The 19,879-nt window shown below is 43.6% G+C and overlaps 1 protein-coding gene across 2 annotated transcripts in view; it reads left to right on the top strand.

The window, feature by feature from the left end:
- Positions 1–19,879, top strand: part of foxp4 (forkhead box P4) — an 87,582-nt gene that overhangs the window by 57,854 nt on the left and 9,849 nt on the right. Inside the window, exons 4-11 of one of the 2 annotated variants that reach the window (XM_063473104.1) lie at positions 1,399–1,521; positions 5,687–5,812; positions 9,361–9,499; positions 12,097–12,298; positions 12,709–12,807; positions 14,192–14,290; positions 17,688–17,775; positions 18,948–19,031. In XM_063473104.1, the coding sequence (XP_063329174.1) occupies positions 1,399–1,521; positions 5,687–5,812; positions 9,361–9,499; positions 12,097–12,298; positions 12,709–12,807; positions 14,192–14,290; positions 17,688–17,775; positions 18,948–19,031 (960 nt within the window). The remainder of the gene's footprint in view (positions 1–1,398; positions 1,522–5,686; positions 5,813–9,360; positions 9,500–12,096; positions 12,299–12,708; positions 12,808–14,191; positions 14,291–17,687; positions 17,776–18,947; positions 19,032–19,879) is intronic. The other variant, XM_063473105.1, reaches the window with a different exon arrangement.

The following is a 19,879-nucleotide window of genomic DNA, read 5'->3' on the forward strand; positions in this document are numbered from 1 at the left end:
GGGATAGACAAAGTCTGGGGACACTGTTAGCACTGAATAGAAGAAACAGAGCAAGAGGACAGATGGAATAGAAGTATTGTTTTTTGGTTTGTTTTTTCTTTATGGCCAATCTTGTTTACAAGGTCAAATCAGCTCTATACAAATTTCATGTACTGCTAACAGCTGACCTGCTGCCACCCTCCATACCTGAACTTAGGTGGTGAGTGGAAAGAGCCTAAGAGAGCTGGTGGGGTGGGGGGGACGACACACACACACACATTAGCACACAAATGCATGCACACGCATACAGTTGATCAAGAGATGGATTAATAATTTATATATCAAAAAGTGAAAATCGGGAAATGGGCAATTACTTCATTTTCCTGTGAAATAGCCATAATATGTGAGCAGAGATATTAAAACAGCTCAATACAAACTTTATTATTTATGTGGAGAGAAGGAAGAGGTTGTTATCACTCAGTCTATAACCAGAGAAAAAGAGTTCTCAAACACAACCGCCACCACCCCCACCCCACATAGCCCTCTTCCCACCTCCGTAAATATCTCTTAGTTTCTCATCTATTAGCTGCGCTAATTAACTGTAGTTGTTGCCACAGTGAATAAATGCAAAATTGCTTTGTCAGCAGGATTTTGCCAGAGTGGTTTTTCAGATGTTGTGTCTGCATTTATGCATGTGCATGTTTGTCTCAGTTTCTGATTTTATGTGGTAAGTTTGTCTTCAGTTGTCATCAGATTAGTATCTGCACGTCCCTGTGTACAGTGCATATGCATTAAGAGCTGCTTGCACAACACCATCTACAAAAAATCACCATGCCGCTCTCCCTGTACCCTCTCACTTTCACTTTCTTTAGCAGCCTGCAGCGCTATCTCGTGAGATATTCATCTCATCAGATATCCACTTTGTTTTTCCTTTCTTCTTAGCTGGGCTTGACTGTGAGGAAAAGAGAATCGCAGGCAGTCGTAATCATGTGTTTATAAAAGCAGATAAGATTTTATTTTTTTATAGGCCTATTGCATATCTGTCCTTTTATCTTGGGATTTTGCCACAGAAATAGCTTTTAATAGTGGAAGCTTTGTGTAGGAACTTGTCAACAATATGTTTTATAGCATGCCTATTTTTGTCTAATGTTGCCAGCATTTCTTAACAGTATCTGAAAGCAAAGAATAAGAGACAAGATAACTCTGCAGCTTAGCCGTCTGCACCGTCATACTGTATAACCTCCTTTCAATGGGGCATTCAGGTGCAGGCACAGTCATGCTTAAAGCTTGCTGCGCTGGCTCTGCCTTTTGACACAAAGCTTAACTTAGCTTAAGTGGCTGACTTATCCTACTTTTGCTTGACAATATCTAGGTGTGTTAATAATTTATAATGTATGTGCTCCCCTGTTCTGTCTTTAGGTCCCGGTGTCTATGGCTATGATGAGTCCACAGATGATCACTCCACAGCAGATGCAACAGATCCTGTCCCCTCCTCAGCTTCAGGCCTTGCTGCAGCAACAGCAGGCTCTCATGCTACAGCAGGTAAGATGCGGATTCTCACACACACACAACACACACACACGCTTTATCTGGACCCAGTCCCAGGCTGACATGTTCAGATGTGTCTGTTTTAGTAGCCGCTGACACACAATGGGTGCGATTGTATCTCATTCAACGCTCTGAGATCTTTGAAGATAAACACACGTCCACATTTCCACTCATACACACATTGTCATTTCAACTGCCTCTTCTTTAGCATTGTTGTTAGGAGACAGGGCACGCTTCCGCCCGCGGGAACACACGAACACACCTATGCACGCACACGCACGTGCTTTTTGGCATCGGCCTGTGAATCACGGTGATTAAGGAGTGTGTTGATGCCCGGCAGGTGATAGAGGAGTTGCCATGTCGACACACAAACCAATAAACACTCTTCATCTGCAACACATTTGTCAAATGCTTAGCCACACCAACCCCCATGACCTGCTACCTGCACAGGCAAACGCTCTTAAAGGCTGCGAACATGACCACTAACAGTGCGAGGACAGAGAAGTAATTGCTTAGTAGGGGATATCGAGAAAACACGGCTTGGGCAAAGCCAGAGCAGACAGAAGATTTAATAAGAAGTGGTAGCTTTAGGCGTGTGTAAATTGCAGCGGGAAGATCTGACAACATGTATCATAATGGAAATGTGAAATGTGGTGGCTTTCTATAAACAGACATGCAGATGGCTAAGAACCTCTTCACCAGCTCTTTTTTTCCTCTTTTTTTTTTCTATAACGAGGAAAAAGGAGGCGGTGGGACGGGGGGTTGATAATGCACACTCACTCACAGCATCAATAATAAAACCACTGAGTTTAACATTGCTCTCCCACTTAATTAACCACAGTATGGACTACGCACTTAGTGTATATCTGCAAATCAGGCACTATTACACACACATACACACACACACACACACACACACACACACACACACACACACACACACACACACACACACACACACACACACACAGAACAGTCAACCAACATATCACTCACTGGAGCATTAAATTTCATATCCCCATGGCAATAGTACATTGTGTAAGAGTGTGTAAGTAAGTTTTACAGCCCACTGCTACACAGCAGTTGTGTGTTTGCACAGGCACTGATATGTGGATCTTGCGTGTATGTTTATGTGTGTGTGTGTGTTTTAACCTTTAAGTTTCCTCCAACCTTTACTTTACTTATGCTACAGTTGTTCTGCTTTTCTTTAGTGTGTGTTCACTAAAGTCAAGGTCATGGTAATAGGCTGGAGAGGTGAGTGCCTCACTTACACATACACTTAATGTACAGAGCCACTGAATCAAATCATTAAAAAGACCTTAATTATCACTTAATTATTCCCTCAACTCACCACTCTCCAGCTAAGTGTGTGTGTGCGTGCGTGCGTGCGCTTGCATATGCATTTGTCTGTGTGATTATGAGGCGATCAGGGCTAGTGACGCGGAAAAGAGAGATTAAGTCCGCCTAAGGAGCGATAAAAGAGAAGAAAGACAGATGGAAAAGAAAGAAAGAGAGCAGCAAGAAGGAATGAGCCCCGCATTTAAAATAAATTAAGGACAAGAAGGAACATCGTGGTAGCAAGCACAGTAAATTATGCTAAAATGAAGCTACGTCTGGGATAAGATTGAAACTGGAAAATGTAAAACAGCTTTGCACAAAAGGAGCATTACATTTCATAGTGTGTGTGGTGAGGATGGGCAGTGGTGTGTAGTCTGTTCACTGTAGGGTCAGACGGATGAGAGACCGAAGCAACTGCTGTGCTGTGAAGTCATTCTCTGCTGAAAAGCCTCTTTGAACATTTGATGCACCATGAAACAAAGACAAACTGCAGACGGACACATGTACAAGCTGTTCTCAGGAGGATAACCCACACACAGACTAACAAAGACTCACACACACTGTGGCCAGTGTGAGTTTTCCTGTCAGCCTTGCTCTACTCTCAGCAAGATTATAATCTTAATGGAGCTTCCTGGGTAAATTAATGATTACAAACTCAAACAAACAGACAAGCTGTGGCCGGTCAGATCCTCTGTATGTGTATGAGGGGGGGGGGGGGGGCTTAGTACTTTACAAAAAAGAATGAAACAAAAGAGTCAGAGTACATGGGAAGTATAGACAATGAAACGAGTAAAAGCAAACAAATAGAAATGAAAAAGTATGAGCAAAAAGCTATCAAACATTTTTTAAAGGCTTTCACAAAAAGAGGAGCTTTAAGAGGATCTGAACCTTTCCCAACAGAGGTGCGTTTGAGAACAGATCCGTCCAAAGCAGTCGGATCAGACAGCTACAAAGTGAGTGCGATGTCTGATAGTGCCAATGTGCGAACAGAGCAGGAAATAGTCCTGTGTTGTCCCTCCTGTACGCCCTGCTCAGGCAGCACCCTCACCTAAACCAAATAGAAGATTTCAAGCAAGAAGAGCACGCGATAAACAGACTATCTCCCGTTGTGTGCTACATTTGTCCAGAGTTAATGCATAAAAACAGCTTAACTGTGTCTGAGTTCAGTTGACAGAAAGTTCAGTGGTGTGGGGGCTCCAACAAGGGGTGCTGTTTTTTGGTGCAAATGCTGAATGGAGGTTTTGCTCATATCCCAGCAAAGTTCCATTCATCAAGCTGAGAACAGCTTGCATATGTACAAGCATGTAAACCTTTTTGTATGCCAGCAATTTAAGAAATGACCCACTTACAAAGATAATTTTAAGCTGACAGAACCTAGACTAAACAACCTTTTTTTTTAATAAAGCTGGCATCACAAATAAGAGTCCTAGCCCAGCCCATTTCATATTATTTTACAGAGGTTATCCCCAGTAGAGCTGATGGCATTTGGACGACTAAACAGAATAAAAAAATATAAAATTTGAAGAAATTGAAATTGAACAAATGGGATTTCATATCAGAGAATCAAGTAGTGAGGTTTGCTAGGCTCCTAGGACATGTGGGTTTTTTGTTTTTTTACCAATCTATTTAGCTGTCTGTGTAGAAATGCTAATGCACATTATGACTTTGAGTAACCTTGCCAGGAGGCAGCATGCCTGTAGAAAAGAGAAGGGGGCAAAGAACGGAGCCTTGAGGGACTCCATAACTCAACGGGGCCACTGAAGACGTTTAAGTTAGCCAGAGTGAAAGAAAAAGCTATGTTGTAGAGGTTTGAGGCTGGTAAGCTAAAAGTTGAGCCTTTGTTTCCTACCAGAGTCTGTAAGTGATGTAAGAGGATACTATGAGTGACTGTATCAAAGCCAGCACACTAAATCTAAAGGTATTAAAGGGGAGCAATCACTTAAATCTGCAGTATGAAGTAGACTGTTAGAAACCTCAGTAGCAATGGATGGACACATTTTAAATAACCACATGTATCCTAAGGGCCATACCTCCTATCTGCATGCGGTCTAAAAACAGGGTATGTAAGATTCAGTGACTCATAACCCTTAGCAGAACAGTGTAGGTATTCACACGAACCTAGCAGGTGTTTTATGACAGCACATCACCAAATAGACTGAGTGCTGCCTCAAAGTATATCAAAGTATATCTGCTTGTGCATTTTTTCTCTGCAGGTTTAGAACAGTCCTGTTCAGTCTTGCAGTGCTGGTGTGTGTGTGTCTTAGTGTGTAAGTAGTGTGTGCCAACCGCCATTTCAGACCTTGAGATTTATTTCTGCACTGCAGTATAATGCATGTCTAGTGCATTATATTTACAATAATCAGGTGTGTTTCTGTTTCATTGCTCTTGTATCTGGTTGCACGGTCACACAGTCAGATCTTTCTATAACCGAACTTGAACCCTGTGAATAATCCAGCACCGGCGGTTAGCTTTGACATATACAATTACCTCGCTACACAGCTTGACACACACTAACAGCTCAGTGCAATACTTCAGCGGGCTTTGTCGGGCCTGTGTTTGCTTGTTGCATGTGGTTTGTCAATAAACCACACACCACCACAACAATAAACTGCGGCCTTCGCTGCAAGGAGAGGAATCAAAACAACTGCATTCCTTGCGACTGCCATTCACATTAGTGCATTTTGGCGATATTGGGTCATTTCACTGTTGGAAACCTGTAGCATTGTTGAAGCTTTTACAAAGTGTGTTGTGACCGACTTGCTTCACATTTCTCTCCCCACCCATCCACCCACCCCACCTCCCTTTCTGCGTCTGTCTCCAGTTACAGGAGTATTATAAGAAGCAGCAGGAGCAGTTACATCTCCAGCTTCTGACTCAGCAGCAGCAGCAGCAGCAGCAGCAACAACAGCAACAGCAACAGCAGGCCGGGAAGCAAGCAGCAAAAGAGGTGAACTTAACCAAGCGCACACTCACTCAGCTCAAGTACACTCTGAAGTACACAAGTACTCTTAAAAGCAGTAAAAGTGGGTGACATGGGAGAAAACCATAAGGGGAAGAAAAAAAGTCACACGGAGGATCTGATGTATAGACTGTAGGACACATATAGCTCTCTCCTTCCTGTTTTCTTTCACTCTCCTTTTCATCCAGTTGTCAACTTCAGGGATGCATGCACATATTTGTCTTTCTTAAGAATTAGTAAATATGGGTTTTCATTCTTTTTTCACATCCGCATGCTATGTTGAGGCAGTAAAGGAGTGCTGTGCTAAGCCAACTGCTACCCTGCCAAAGTATTCATTTGCATGCCTTCTGCTCTAAGACTGAAGGGAAATCTCTCTGTAGGAGGGGTCTGCCACACTTTAATTGTCAATTAACCCCACCAACACTAAGAGTCTGCCTTCATTTCACTCTTTTTCTCTCTCGCTCTCTCTCACACACAGAGATTTGCACAAACACACACACTGTACCGTGTTTAACCACAGCTGTGTTACAGTAGGATAACAGAGGATCAACTGGGATCACATCACGGCAAAACAAAGAGAATCGGAATCGATGAGACACGATTACTGTCATAACCTATGGGTGTGCGTGCATGCCTATTTGTATTTGACTGTACTGTATGAATGATCATTAGCCAAAAAGCTTCCAAAGATGCCCAGGACAATGCAGGAGGCAGACTTAAGGAGAAGAACCCCATGAGACTTTTCTGATAAACGCATGAGGAGGCACATCCTAGATTTCTCCCCCTCTCCCAGCGGGTAGAGTCCAACCCGCAAACTCCTCACCGACAGCGGTCAACCAACTCGACCGTGACCAAAGCAAACCAGTTGTGGTTGAGTCGCATGTTGCGAGGGTGTCTGAAACGCTTTCCCTTTCTCCCTCCGCTCTGCTGCTGTCCCAGTTTTCAGGTTTGTTGTCCTGTAACAACTAGACAAGTGCCAACATTGGTCATACAGCGACACAGACACGCAGAGAGAGAGAGGAAGACTTGATGTATCACGGTTCAAAGCACAAACACGCGCACGCACACACACCTGAGGGACTATGCCTCCCTACAGGGATGCATACAACTCGTGTGACTTATAGGCCACTTGCGGCAGTCTGTATTTTTCAGGTGCTACAAGGGATCATTCACAACCAAAACGCCAAGTGTTTTCCCCTCAATTGTCCTGTAAAATAAGTGCACAGTATTGAGACAGTCACTGTTTTCCATTGTGAGTATCATATTGTTTGGAAGTTTCCAGGTAGCCGTAACAGTTTATATTTCTTCCAGACATATAAAACTAGCCGGGCTGTAGATTTGAGCCGCCTATAGAGAGAAAGGAAGCTTGAAGTGTTTGTGGACTAGTGTATTTGACTGACTTTTTGCCCCTTTCCATCTCCTCTGCAATCCTCTTTTCAATTTCCTCACTGTGGAAATGATGCATTGAAAGAGTGTGTACATACGTATGTGTAAAGCCAGTGTTTTGTACCGGCTGGAGTATTTGGGGACTGGTCAGGAGTCAGCTTAATGAAGTGACTCTGACCATCACTAGACATGCGTACTTTGTGTGTGTCCATCCACAGTGCTAGTGTGCATCTACTGAATGGCCTTTTTTGTGTGTGTGTACGTGTGTGTGCATGTCGGTGTGACTGGCAGGCTCAGACAGTGTGTGATGTGCTCATAAATCACATTGACAGCCTGTTACTGCGCTAGCTTTGGCCACTCAGCCACAGCTAATGTAAACAGAACGCAGGCGCGCACACACGCACACACAATGTGTGTTTTAAAAAAAACCATAGCCATATCTCAGGAGAGAATGAGAGACAGAGGAGGGACTGGAAGAAAAAAAATGGACAGACAAGTAGAAAAGGAGGGGCACTGGGGTCAAAAGAGAGCGAAAGAGAGGGAGGAGGCAGTTCAGTCAGGACACTCTGATCTTGATAAACCATTTATTGCAACTAATGAGAACTTGGCAATCCGCTTCAAAGAAACAGACTATGAAAGTACGGCACAGGCTTTGTCGGCACCACAACACCTCTTGTGTATGAGAAAGCTTAGTTGGATATTTCAGTTACACTGCAGTTACAGTACAGTACAATAAACGAGTGCCATCTTTAACAAACTATACAATTATAATGTGAGGAAGGTGTAGCAGAAAATAAGGTGTAGGCAGCTGTGGTCACAAATAATTGAACTACTTATATTTGTGTCTGTAGTTACCAAATAAACAGACATAAACGCACACACACAAAAATCAGACACAATTAGCATCCATATGTTTCTTAGGTCTCCATTTGTTTTTGATTGGTTATTTTTTGTTTTTCATAGATTTATTCCCTTAGAATGCAGTACTATGTATTTACATTAATTAATTGGAATCAGTGGCGGATTTTGCTGAACATGCACACAGGGATTTGAAAGATGAAATAATTTCCCTTTCATGCTAAGTGACACATTTGAACACATGAGAACAGCAGCCATTTGTGAGATATGACACCATCTGTGTCTAAACGTCACTTACAAGTGGTGTTTGTCAAGCCGGGCCTCTGATGTTCAGCACATCATATGATACAGTTTCATTGAACCGTTTCATTGAAAGATGTATTTCCTCCTTTTTTTAAATCAGTGTAATCAATGTAAAGGGTAATTGTAACTACTCTCTTATGCTCCCCTGCCCACACGCACACACACATGCATATACTTCCCCATCAGACTCCACACACCACCACCACACTACTTCTCCCCAGACACCAAGTCTGAAAGGAAATGACCTGCTTGCCCTTCCTGTGAGTTCTTTTCTGTTCAAAGAGGTCCAGACTGCCACTCTTTTTCACACACACTTTCACACACATACATTCTCACACAATGAGGAGTTGTATTTATTTATTTTTTCTCCACTACTTATCTGTGGGAGACAAAGTCCATCTCTCTCAGGGGTTGCAACATAGGTCTGCCCCGAACTGGGAGAGGAGGAAAGGGGACATTTATCACCATAACACACACTAACATTATTGCTAAATGACGTGCAGTCTCCTGCACTCTCCCCTCAAACATTTCACCCCTTCTCTACATCCTCCAGGTCTTCACAGCTTGGCATCCCTTATGGGTTACTTGCTTCATGCTTTTATTTATTCTGTGTGGTGATTTTAAATATCTTATTATCTTACCTGAATGTTGGAATAGGATATGTATACCAAATGAACTCATTTAACTACATTTTTGGCTTTTCAGCATAGTTTAAAAACTCATTTTGAGAGTGATACCTTTACAATTTTTTTTTTTTTTTTGTAAATTATAGTTACAAGCAGATTTTTGTCTAGTAGAGCTCACAGTACATTTACAGTATGACATTGTATAAGGTAATTTTGGCTGGCGTGACTTCTTTCCATATGGATCATAAAAAAATTGAGACAACATAAAATAAGAATGAATAAACTTCTTCACCAACTTAGTTACACTGAGCACTGAGTTTCCTAACTGCTTTACCCTCTGCCTTTTTATCTTGTGGCTTACAGCAGTTAGGCAGTAAGCAGCTGGCCTTCCAGCAGCAGCTGATCCAGATGCAGCAGCTTCAGCAGCAGCACATCCTCAACCTCCAGAGACAGGGCCTGGTTCCACTGCAGCCCACCGCCGCCATGCAGACTCTGCAGCAAGGTATATGCACATGCACACACATTCATGAAAAGAACTGTAACCCTGTAGCACTCCGGTGACATGGACACATCTTAACAAGCGTGTGCGCACACATGGACGTACACACAGGCGGGCCTGTACCCAGTGCTGCCTGTGAAGCCCGTTAAGTTAATCAGCCTATAAAAGATAAAAGGAAACGTGATTGGTGGGTTTGTGGAAAGTACTCATTTGGATAATAGGTAAAATATGGCACTAAGCCCCCCTGCTTAGAGAAATGTGTGCATGTGCTTGGGCGAATGTTTGCACGCATGTGTGTGTACTTGAGATTAGCCAGATACAAGAACATCATCATTTTACTATTGCTGTGCCCACTGGATCGTGTTTTTTTTTTGTGTATTCTTACGTGTAACTTCTCCCACAGTCCCTTCATTTTGTCAGCAGAGTTTTAGAATGATAAATGTTGGCTGGTGACTGGCCCGCCCTGAGTATATGTGTCCTGTGTGTGTATCTGTGTCCATTTGTTTTCCGTGCTCTTAGCACAGCAGCCCTCGACACACACACATACACACTATCTCACTCACGGAGAATGCTTTAGAGGCTCTAAAGTGGCCGTAACATTGCTAAAGCGTTGACTGAGTTGACCAAACAGACCGATTTCCTTCCCTCTGGCTGTCTGATCCCTGATCTCTCTTTTTCTCTCATGCACAGTCACATGCAGTCTCACAAGCACACACTCACATACAACAAAGAAACTGTGTTTAACTAATCGAAAGTGAAATTCAAATCAATTTAATACTGGACAAATTTCACAAAAAGCGTGTGTATACATGTGTGCTTTATGTGCTAGAGGACAGGGTGTTTGTTTGTGTGAGGTGAGGACAAATAGATATGCCAGTTTACAGTGGAAAAAGCCAATGGATACTTACTAAGTGCAAATGAAAAAGACAGGGGCTACATTTCTGTTAGAAGTGTAATTTTTCAGACAGTTTCAAACATTTGGCTTTGGCATCTCCTTTTTTCTTTCTTTCTCCTTCCGTATCAGACTGGAATTTCCCTGCAGTGTGAAAGAGCTGGTCCATTGTGACGGCTCAGCCAGGCGTGAGCCAGAAGCATTCCTCTGACCAGCCATGCCACGCAAACACACAAACACTCGAGCATAAACACTCGCACCTTTACACACAAATGCACACACTATTGCCCCGCCTCAAAGGGCTGTTGTGTTCATTGTGTAGGTGGTGGCATTAGGGGTCCTGCTTTGGTTTCAGTTTATTTCTGTGACCGCAGTAGGATGGAGGTGCTGCGTAGACCTCTCGTAACTGCCTTATGACAAAGCCTAATAAGTTCATGCCAAAAAGGGAAAAAAGAAGAAGAAGAAGAAAGAGCACTAAATAAATTTTAACTGCAATAAGACCAAACAGTACGGGTGTGCAAGGAACCGTTTCAACAGCTTTTGAAACTTTCAGACAAATCAGTTACTTATTTTGAATTCGCCCAGTTTAATTTTAGAACTCCCCAGCATGTGTTTGTCCACGGTTATTAATGTGAAAGAAAAATGAACCCTCATGACCAAATATGGGCACGCACGTTTGGCAGAAACTTTTAGCAAGAGCACTCTGATCTCCTCAAATATTTCGCATCTTTAAGCTCTAGCTGGAGGAAATTACAACAGCAGTTTTCACCTCATTTCATGTTTGTTTTTTTAACCTTCCTTTTTTTCCCTGTCGCTCATCAATAAACTACAGACTTTTGCCAAGAAATCGCCTACATTTTCCTCTCAAATTCCGATTTTGTGACTGGATTGTGCTGTGAGCCGCTTTCTATAGCGGTCTTCACCTACCTCACACTTTCGCTCTGTGAGCACGTCCACGCTTTTTGTGTGGAGCTGTCCGGATAATACATATATGTGCGTACCCATACAAAGACATCGACGCACACGGCACCTCATTCTTCCAGAGTGAGAACTTTTGTTTTGGCGGGACTGCAGAAGAATGCAGACAAAGCAGACATAATATTTGGATTGCTGCAAAGTCTCCGTATGAGTTTGTGTCGATGTGTGTGTGTGTGTGTGTGTATCCGCGTGTGTGCATGCTACAAGATCCACTGGAGTGGGCTGTGGCGTTTTAGGCGTCTCTCTCGCTGTGAAATTGGAGCAGAAATAACAAAGCTATGACTCGAAAGCTCAAAGTGTGCACCCACCCATTTCACACAAATAGTGGTGGCAACGGGAGCAGTGGAGCTGCTGGACAGTAGCAGTTGCAACAAAGTTTAGCTACTTAATTAAGAATACTGGCTTTCTGGGGGGACAATAAAAAGGTCCGTTTTTAAGATGTTCTGTTTTCCACTCTAAACCGCTCTTAAACACAGGGACAGTTAAAGTAGCACGTGTGTGTTTTATGTCTGCTGTCATTTAAGATTAGTTTCAGCTATCGCTGCTTCTCTGTGTGTGTCTGCACGTCGGTACAATTATCTGGTTTATAGTTAACCGTATTTCTTCTTCCATTTATTAGAATCAGCTTATCTTAAATATCCTATCATCACATTTGTGCATGAACATGTGAAGTTGAGGGACGGGTTAAGTGGGACCAGTTGCTAAGTTAAATCTGTGTCCTTGCCTGTAGCGATGTGTCCGTCAGACCTACAGCAACTGTGGAAGGATGTGTCGGGGGTGCCGAGCAGCGAGGAGGCCCTGAAACAGGCCGAGGGCCTCGACTTGAGCACCAACAGCTCCAATTCTACCTCAGCCTTCCCCAAAGCTGCCAGTGCTCACCTTCCACTGCACAGCCTGCCCAATGGACAGAGCCACACCCCAAAGAGAGACAGGTACAGTGATGTGGAAACAAGTATGACTTCCTGATGATAGCCACAGGTAATGTGGCTATCACAGTCTGTTCTCTGTGTGACTCTCTTCCGGTCTCTCTTATTTAGTCGTTCTCACTGTGTTATTTTTTTCTTAAATTTGAACCTTCTTTTGGACACGCAGAAAACACAGGTACAAAACATGCACATTCAGCATATCACACATCAGTGTGGCGTAAACATCGCTCAGCTCATTTGATAGGAGGTGTGTCAGCCACATGTCAGTATGGTGCGGACGCAAAGTTAGTCGAGCAGTCGAGCGTGATCATTTCCAGGGATGCATGTGCTGGGGGGACGCACTAACACACACTGTGTAAGGGCTGTGTTGTCCCATGGCTATGTTGGCTGCTCATGGGCTTGTCTCTGTCTTTAAGAGCCAGACTGTTTGAGTGGATATCCTCCTTCACCAAGGCAGACAGCGGAGATGACCATGTCCCTCTTTACTCCAAAGGCAGCCAACCCCCCAGCAGCCAGTGAGTAGCACATGCACGTACACACACGTACACACGCAGTCACAAGTGGGCAAGTCTAAGACAAGAAGATACACTAGAGGAGGGTGGTTTGAAGTGTCCTTCAGCACTGATTTACTGCTTGTACCAGTGGCATTGTTGATCCTGACTCCTGACCTCATTTCAGAGGGGGGTCAGGGTGGCTGGACAAGTGTTAATTAAGAGAGGTTCTATTAGTTAATCAAATATATCACACATGGTCATGCTGAAACTACAGTGTGCTGGCAGTACTCCGACAGAGTTGGCTTAGAAGATCACAAAGGGGATAGCATTAGCCTGCTAAGCTAATGCATGGCTGATGTGGAGGAGAATGCGGTTGCCAGCAGTTTGTCATGTCTGCTGTCTGAGCTGCTTCTGAGTTGACTCAACCACAGCCAACACACATACACACAACATACACTCCAACCTCAGCCTGCACATATGATCAGGAAGAGGTGAAAAGCAAAGAGAGGGAGAGAGACATGTTTCCATCTGCAAGACAAATGGTTTTTGTTAGACAACCTTATGATGTTGATTTGGGAGAATCCCCATTCCAGTCCACGCACACACACATGTACACACTCGCACGCACGTGCACATGCACACGCACACACTCATACAAACACGCACATACACAGTCATGTAAATATATGTGGAGACAGCAGTCGCCGGCAGAGGTCCAAGTCTGAACCACATCTGCTACTGGACCTGCCACACACACATCCACGGATACAGTTATTTTACCCTGGGTCCAAACCAAACCTGGCCTAGTCTTTCATCATCACACACACATATAAATACACACACGGTCATAAATATGAAGAGATACGCACTCAAAAAACACACACATAAGCTCACCACAAAAGAACAACCAGCACATGACGGCAACCGCCACCAATCAGTCATGGCTGGTTGGTCCCGTGCCGGCTCTGTGTCAGCTCCTGAAACATTAGAACATACACCAAAACCAACACACACATGCAAAGCACACGCCAGGAACAGAAAGACAGGTCATGGACTCCAGAATGTGAGGTTGCTGGACCAATTCCCCTGTTTGCCTGGCTTCTGTGACTGACCCCACTCTGTTCTATTCCTCCTGTCTCTGCACTTGGCTTCATGAACTGTACTAATGACTGCTAACCAAACTCAGATGGCTGTATTGATGCTATTGATGCTGCTGCTGCTATTGCTGCTACACGGTTTTTGTTTTCTTTGTTTTTGCATGTGTATGTATGTGAAAGTGTGACATGTTAATGCTTTTCTTCTTAATATTCTAAGCACTTACTTTGACTTTATCTACTGTTTCATGTGGATAACAAATATATAATGTCACTATTGTCTCTGTTTGTGTGTGTCTTTCTCTCCACAGTCATGAGGAGCACACTGGCTCCCATCCCCTCTATGGCCATGGAGAGTGTAAGTGGCCTGGCTGTGAAGCACTGTGTGAGGACATGGGACAGTTCATCAAGTAAGTCACCAGCCAGTGAAAAAATAAGCACTCAGAAAAATGAATAAAGATATTTGCACTACATTGGGGGTTTCAAACAGAAGGCCTGGGGGCCAGAATTGGCCCAGCAAAGACTAAAATTGGGCTCAATGAATGACTTTAGAACAAGTGAAGGAGGGCAGGAAATTTGGAATTTTAACTGTGTCTTCATAAGTTTTAAAGATTTTCTTACTTATTAGGACCTCCCCCATGGCCAGTCATACTACACCAAAGCAAATAAGTAACTGACAAAAGATTAAATGACAGAAAACTACTAAAGAAATATATGGCGCGGGGGTGGGGGGTGAGTACAATAGAAAAATAAAAAATTTCTTTCTGAGACACACTTTCAAAAGTATTTATTTTTCTTTTATTAAGGTATCTCAGGGATTAAATGTTTACTTTAACTTCTTTACACTGACAGAAAGTGGAGTCTGGCCAATTTAAGATCAAATTAGGCTTAGTGGCCCACAGCGTAAAATCGGACAACCCTACACTACATTTGATTGACATATCTGTTAATCTGAGCTGTACTATGATTGCCACTTACATCACATGCCTAGTATATATTTAATAGTGCAAGTAGAAGAAAAGTAAAAGTGGAAAAGGTTCTGTTTTGACCCCACTTCTGTTATTGTCCATTTTCCATTTCAATCCCCTTTACAGCTGTTAAAGAGTTTGTTACAGGGACATGCATATATTTCCCTTGGAGAGGTCATAATAGTAATATTTCTAGATGTGTTTAAATTCTCTGTTAAAAAGAAATCACACAGTTAAAGATAATCAAAGTCTGTTCAGTAATTCGTTTGCATTATTTACAGTTTCAAATGGCAATGAAACTGTAAAACTGTAAACGTAAAATATTTCTGCAATCCTCGACCAAAATTCAGGTTTGATTCAAACATTAAAACTTCTTTCTTTTTCTTTTTTTTTTACCACCAGTACAAAACAACTCTTTTTTAAAATTTAAGCCAATAAAACTCACAATGTTTGATTTAGATTACCTGTATGAACTAAAGGTGAGGCAAAACAAAGAAAAACTAATAATGTAAATGCCAATCGTACACATCACTTCACTTCTGCGTTTCCTGGCTAATTCATTTGTTGCAATATGTTACATCACATTAGCTCCCAGGCACATGCATGCATACGTGTACAAACACACATTGGTACACAGATTCACTGATTTGCTTCGTTTTTCTCGGAGTCTTTGTCTTCATTGAAGAACAGAATCCTCCATCTCCATAATTCCATGTTTGCACGTGCATTTTTATACATCACATTGTTGCTTGAGTAGAGGCAGACAACTGGTCTAGCTATGTAGAATTATCACTGATGTGCTTTAAAAATATTGGTCTGTAAGCCATTCTTTAATTTGGTAGGCTTTTATGATTTTTGGTCTCTGTGAGAGCAAGAAACCCCTCTCTCACTTCTTTTCGCTCTGCGTCCCTCTACTTAACTTTAACTCCTCCCTCTATTATTTACCAGTTTGGATACACTGTGCGATGCTGATGCAGTATTCGGCCTTGACATTCTCCTACCACCTCCTGTCACACATAGCACCGTGGACTTCCCCATGGCACCGTGGCTGATAATGAAGGCTTCACAAGCCTCTAATGAAGCCTTAAACAAACTCACACTCATTATCTATGTGGAACTCTTAGCTATTTGGACAGTGGAGATATTAATAAGCCTGGGTGATGAAATACGTATTCGTACACACACACCATCACAGAACTGTGAATAGTGATTGTGATGGCATCGGACAGTCAGATCAAAGCTTGCAGGCAGGCTGGGAAAGTTTGGAGAGGAAAGCTGTTGTTTGGTGTCTCATTTCACGTAGCCCCAGGGCAGATGGAAGGAGAGTGAAAGAGTGTGTTTGTGTGTGTATGTAAGAGAGGGAGCGAGAGAGAGAGGAAGATGAAAAAATAGAGGCAGTGACACACAGTGCCATCAGTCTAACCGTGCGCTCCCTTCCAGCGAGCCTTAGTCATCGCCCCAGGAGGGAAAAGGGTAGAGCAAAAGAACAGAGGAAGGAGACACTTCACTATTTCAAGTCTTTCTTCTCTCCTCTTGTCTCTGCCCACCTTCCCTCCCTCCCTCCTCCTCCCTGTCCTCTGGTATAATACTCTGGCTGTGGCTGGTGGAGCTGGGTGTAATGTGGGTTAAAGCCTTGTCTGCCTGCACTCAGAGGAGTAAACAGAGCCTCATTGTCGGGACACATCGAGAAAAAAAAAAAAAAACCCCGCTACTGTTTATGGCCCAGCTATAGAGAGAGGGGAGGGTTTGGGGGGCAGATTTAGTTGGAATGAGTGTGAATCATAGGCATTTGGGGAGTTGCGGGGGAAGAGGAGTGGGAAGGGGAGAGTCGACAAAAGTATAAGTGACGGAGAGGGAGAGAGAGAGCGAGTGAGAGGGGTGAGATCATGTTTTTGTTATTATTATCGTGCACTTGTGTTGAGCCATCTATCTGCCTAGATTAGCCCCGCCATGACATCATTGTTTTTCTTTCATTTCTAGTCTTCGCCTGATGTTGCCCAACTTTCTACTTTCTGCTAGACTCGCACACGCACAATGCCGTACGTGCCGTGCAAACGCGCATTTCCGCACTTTTCCGCACTTTCACAACAAGCAAGTGACTTTATGAACATTAAAAGTTAACACAGCAGGACATCTAATGAGTCAGCCTGGCTTAACTACCCTCACACAACGACATATATATGACTGCGCAATCTCATGCACACACAGCAGCAACCTGTGAATAACCTTGGCGTTGACAGTGCAGAGAGAGAGAGAGAGAAAGGGAAGGTGGAAGGGAGACAGGGAGGGGTGATCTGGGAAAGATCAGAAGGTCCCAGGTCCTCCCACATTTGAGGAAACAAATAGCGCCACCATTCCGACACACATACACACACACACCACACAGATGCACACCAGCGTTAATATGTGGAGAGGAGTTTAACAGAAAGTCTTAAGATAAGGCTTTGTGCAATAACACATGAGCTCATATCCAGGTGGTTGTCTTGGATCATGGTTCACTAAGCACCAATGAAGTATACACGCACACACACACAAAATACAGCTGCCGCGTCCTTCAGTAGACAAAATAAACTTCCAAGATTGTGATTTATTTTTCTAGCACTGAAGCAGCTTAGATCTCAGTTTAAATAAATGTAAAAGAGCCGAGTTTTGTTACTTCATCATCCAGGACCTGCGAGCTGATTCAACAATAATCCTATTGACTTAAAAATCTTAATTGAGTGGGGACTAGCAGCTCTTTGATCTTGGCGCTTTTAAAAATTTTTTTTTATTTGCAAGCAGATATCAAATCACTTCCCAGAAAATGAGTAAAGTACTGATACTCTCTCATCCCCTCTAGGCACTTGAACAACGAGCATGCCCTAGATGACCGCAGCACTGCTCAGTGCCGAGTCCAGATGCAAGTGGTTCAGCAGCTGGAGATACAGGTGGGTCTCACGCACACGAGCAAGCACACCTCATTTTCATTTGCTCACAAACAAAGTCATGAAGACTGTTTCAGCCTGTCAATGGCCGCAACTCGTCTGAGGCAGGGCAGAGTTTATGGAGAGCAGTGGAGCTTGTAATTTAAAAGGAGCAGTCAGCAGGGAAGCTGCCATTGCTGCTCCAATTATAAAGCTTCTCTGGTCACCAGCAAGAGAGAGTGAGGCTGAGAGGAGGGGAGGAGGGAGGGAAGAGAAAAGAAAAAGGAAAAGAAAAGAGAGAGTGAGACAGAAGCTAGAGAGTGGAGGGCCAGGCTGCAAGGAGTCTCTTGTTCTCAGAGTGGTTCATGCACGCAAACCCTCTTGAAACATCTGAATGGTCTGGCAGAAGCAAAATAACGAGAAGTGAAATGCTGTTCTTAAACGGCGCAGAATGTGAGAAAGTTCCAAACAAAGTTCAAATACAAAGACGAGTCTTTTGGCGCGCATCGGGACATTCGGTTTACTGAACACAGCGGCCACGTCCCTGTGCGTGTGTGCGTGTTTGTGTGTGTCCGGTGGGGGGTGGGGGGGGGTCCAGAATTAGGGTTAGCTTTTGTGTTTGGCAGTAGTGGTAAACAGCATTTAGCTCAGCCCCTGAAGCCACCACCAGGGAACACAAAGTGACAGAGAGGCAGCTGGTGTCACATCACATCAGGACAGCCGTCTCTCTCTCCTTTGACATGTCACTTCATCGGCATCCCACCGCTCTGCCGCTCGCGTGCACACACACGCACACGGCACACACACATGCGGGAAGCGTGTTTTAAATTTCTCATATTTGCACTCGGACACACATCGCCGCATTCGCCTCAGCGTGGATCCGTTTTTTTGTTTTTCTAGAGGCGACACTTGTGTACGCTGCTACTCCAGCGCAAATACACACACACAGGATTCAGCTCAGACTGTAACATCACCCTTTAAACAGCGGTTATCAAAGTCAAATGAGGACAGTTGTGTCTGCAGACTCATGTGAGCGTCCGAGAGGGTGCCTGGCGCTGAGGTGGCTCACGCTCATATTCTTCTTGGTGCTTGACCGGTTTTGTAATTGTAGGATGTGCCAATACCACACTATAAATGAAAGGGTTGTGAAATTAAATGTATATCAAAGTAATTCTGTCCACGCTCGTGTCTTTCAGCTGGCGAAAGAGAGCGAGCGACTCCAGGCCATGATGACCCACCTGCATATGCGCCCCTCAGAGCCAAAGCCTTTTAACCAACCTGTGAGTACACACCCAAAGTCCAGTGACGTGACATGTGACCCCAAACCTAACGCTCTTCCTTCTTATTCACCCACAATCTTCTTTTAATAGCTCACTTTCTTTATTTCTACCCTTCTGGGTACTGTAACGTTCCTCTGTTACTGTTCAGTTTGGTATCGACGCCCCCTATTGACCAATGAGAGTTAATGTGTTTTTCATGAATCATAAAGGCCTACTTTTTAGTTTTCCTTATACTTTGCTACACATTTCCACACTTTTTTCATCACTCCATGCTTTCCTCACTCTCCTTTTCTCTGTCTTTAACTTGCAATGGTACAGTGCATCGAATTTCCCAGAAGAGTAGGCTTTCACAATGTTTTAATTCCACATGCAAAGTTAGAGATTGCAACAAATCCCCACATTCAAACTGTGTCAGAGTTTCCTTTCATTTTTCTAAACAAATCCTGCATTTGAGAATTAAGATTTCCCAGCCTGTCTATGAGAGAGAGCAGTTAAAACAGCCTCTCACAATATTGTCAGTGTGTGCCAACAACATAGGATAGAAATTTGACATGGCGCGTGCGTCTGTGTGTGTCCACACTGGTTGGCGAGGTTGTTATTAGGTATCTAATGAATATTTCATTATTCAGATTGACGAGGAGTCTTATTAAAATATGAAGATGTTGAAATTAATTGTCAATTAGAGGTAGAGTGTCTTAATTTGAGGATATAAATGGGTGCAGCCGAGTGGCAATGTGTGTGCGCGTGTGCTTGCGCGTACTTGTGCCCCTGCCTGGATGATGTGTTGATCGCAGGGGGATCAGCTGCCATTTTCATCTAATGGGAAATCAGGAAGAGGCGTGTTCTGT

The sequence above is a fragment of the Pelmatolapia mariae genome, linkage group LG5, assembly GCF_036321145.2.
Source record: "Pelmatolapia mariae isolate MD_Pm_ZW linkage group LG5, Pm_UMD_F_2, whole genome shotgun sequence".
In the NCBI taxonomy this organism is placed as follows: Eukaryota; Metazoa; Chordata; class Actinopteri; order Cichliformes; family Cichlidae; genus Pelmatolapia; species Pelmatolapia mariae.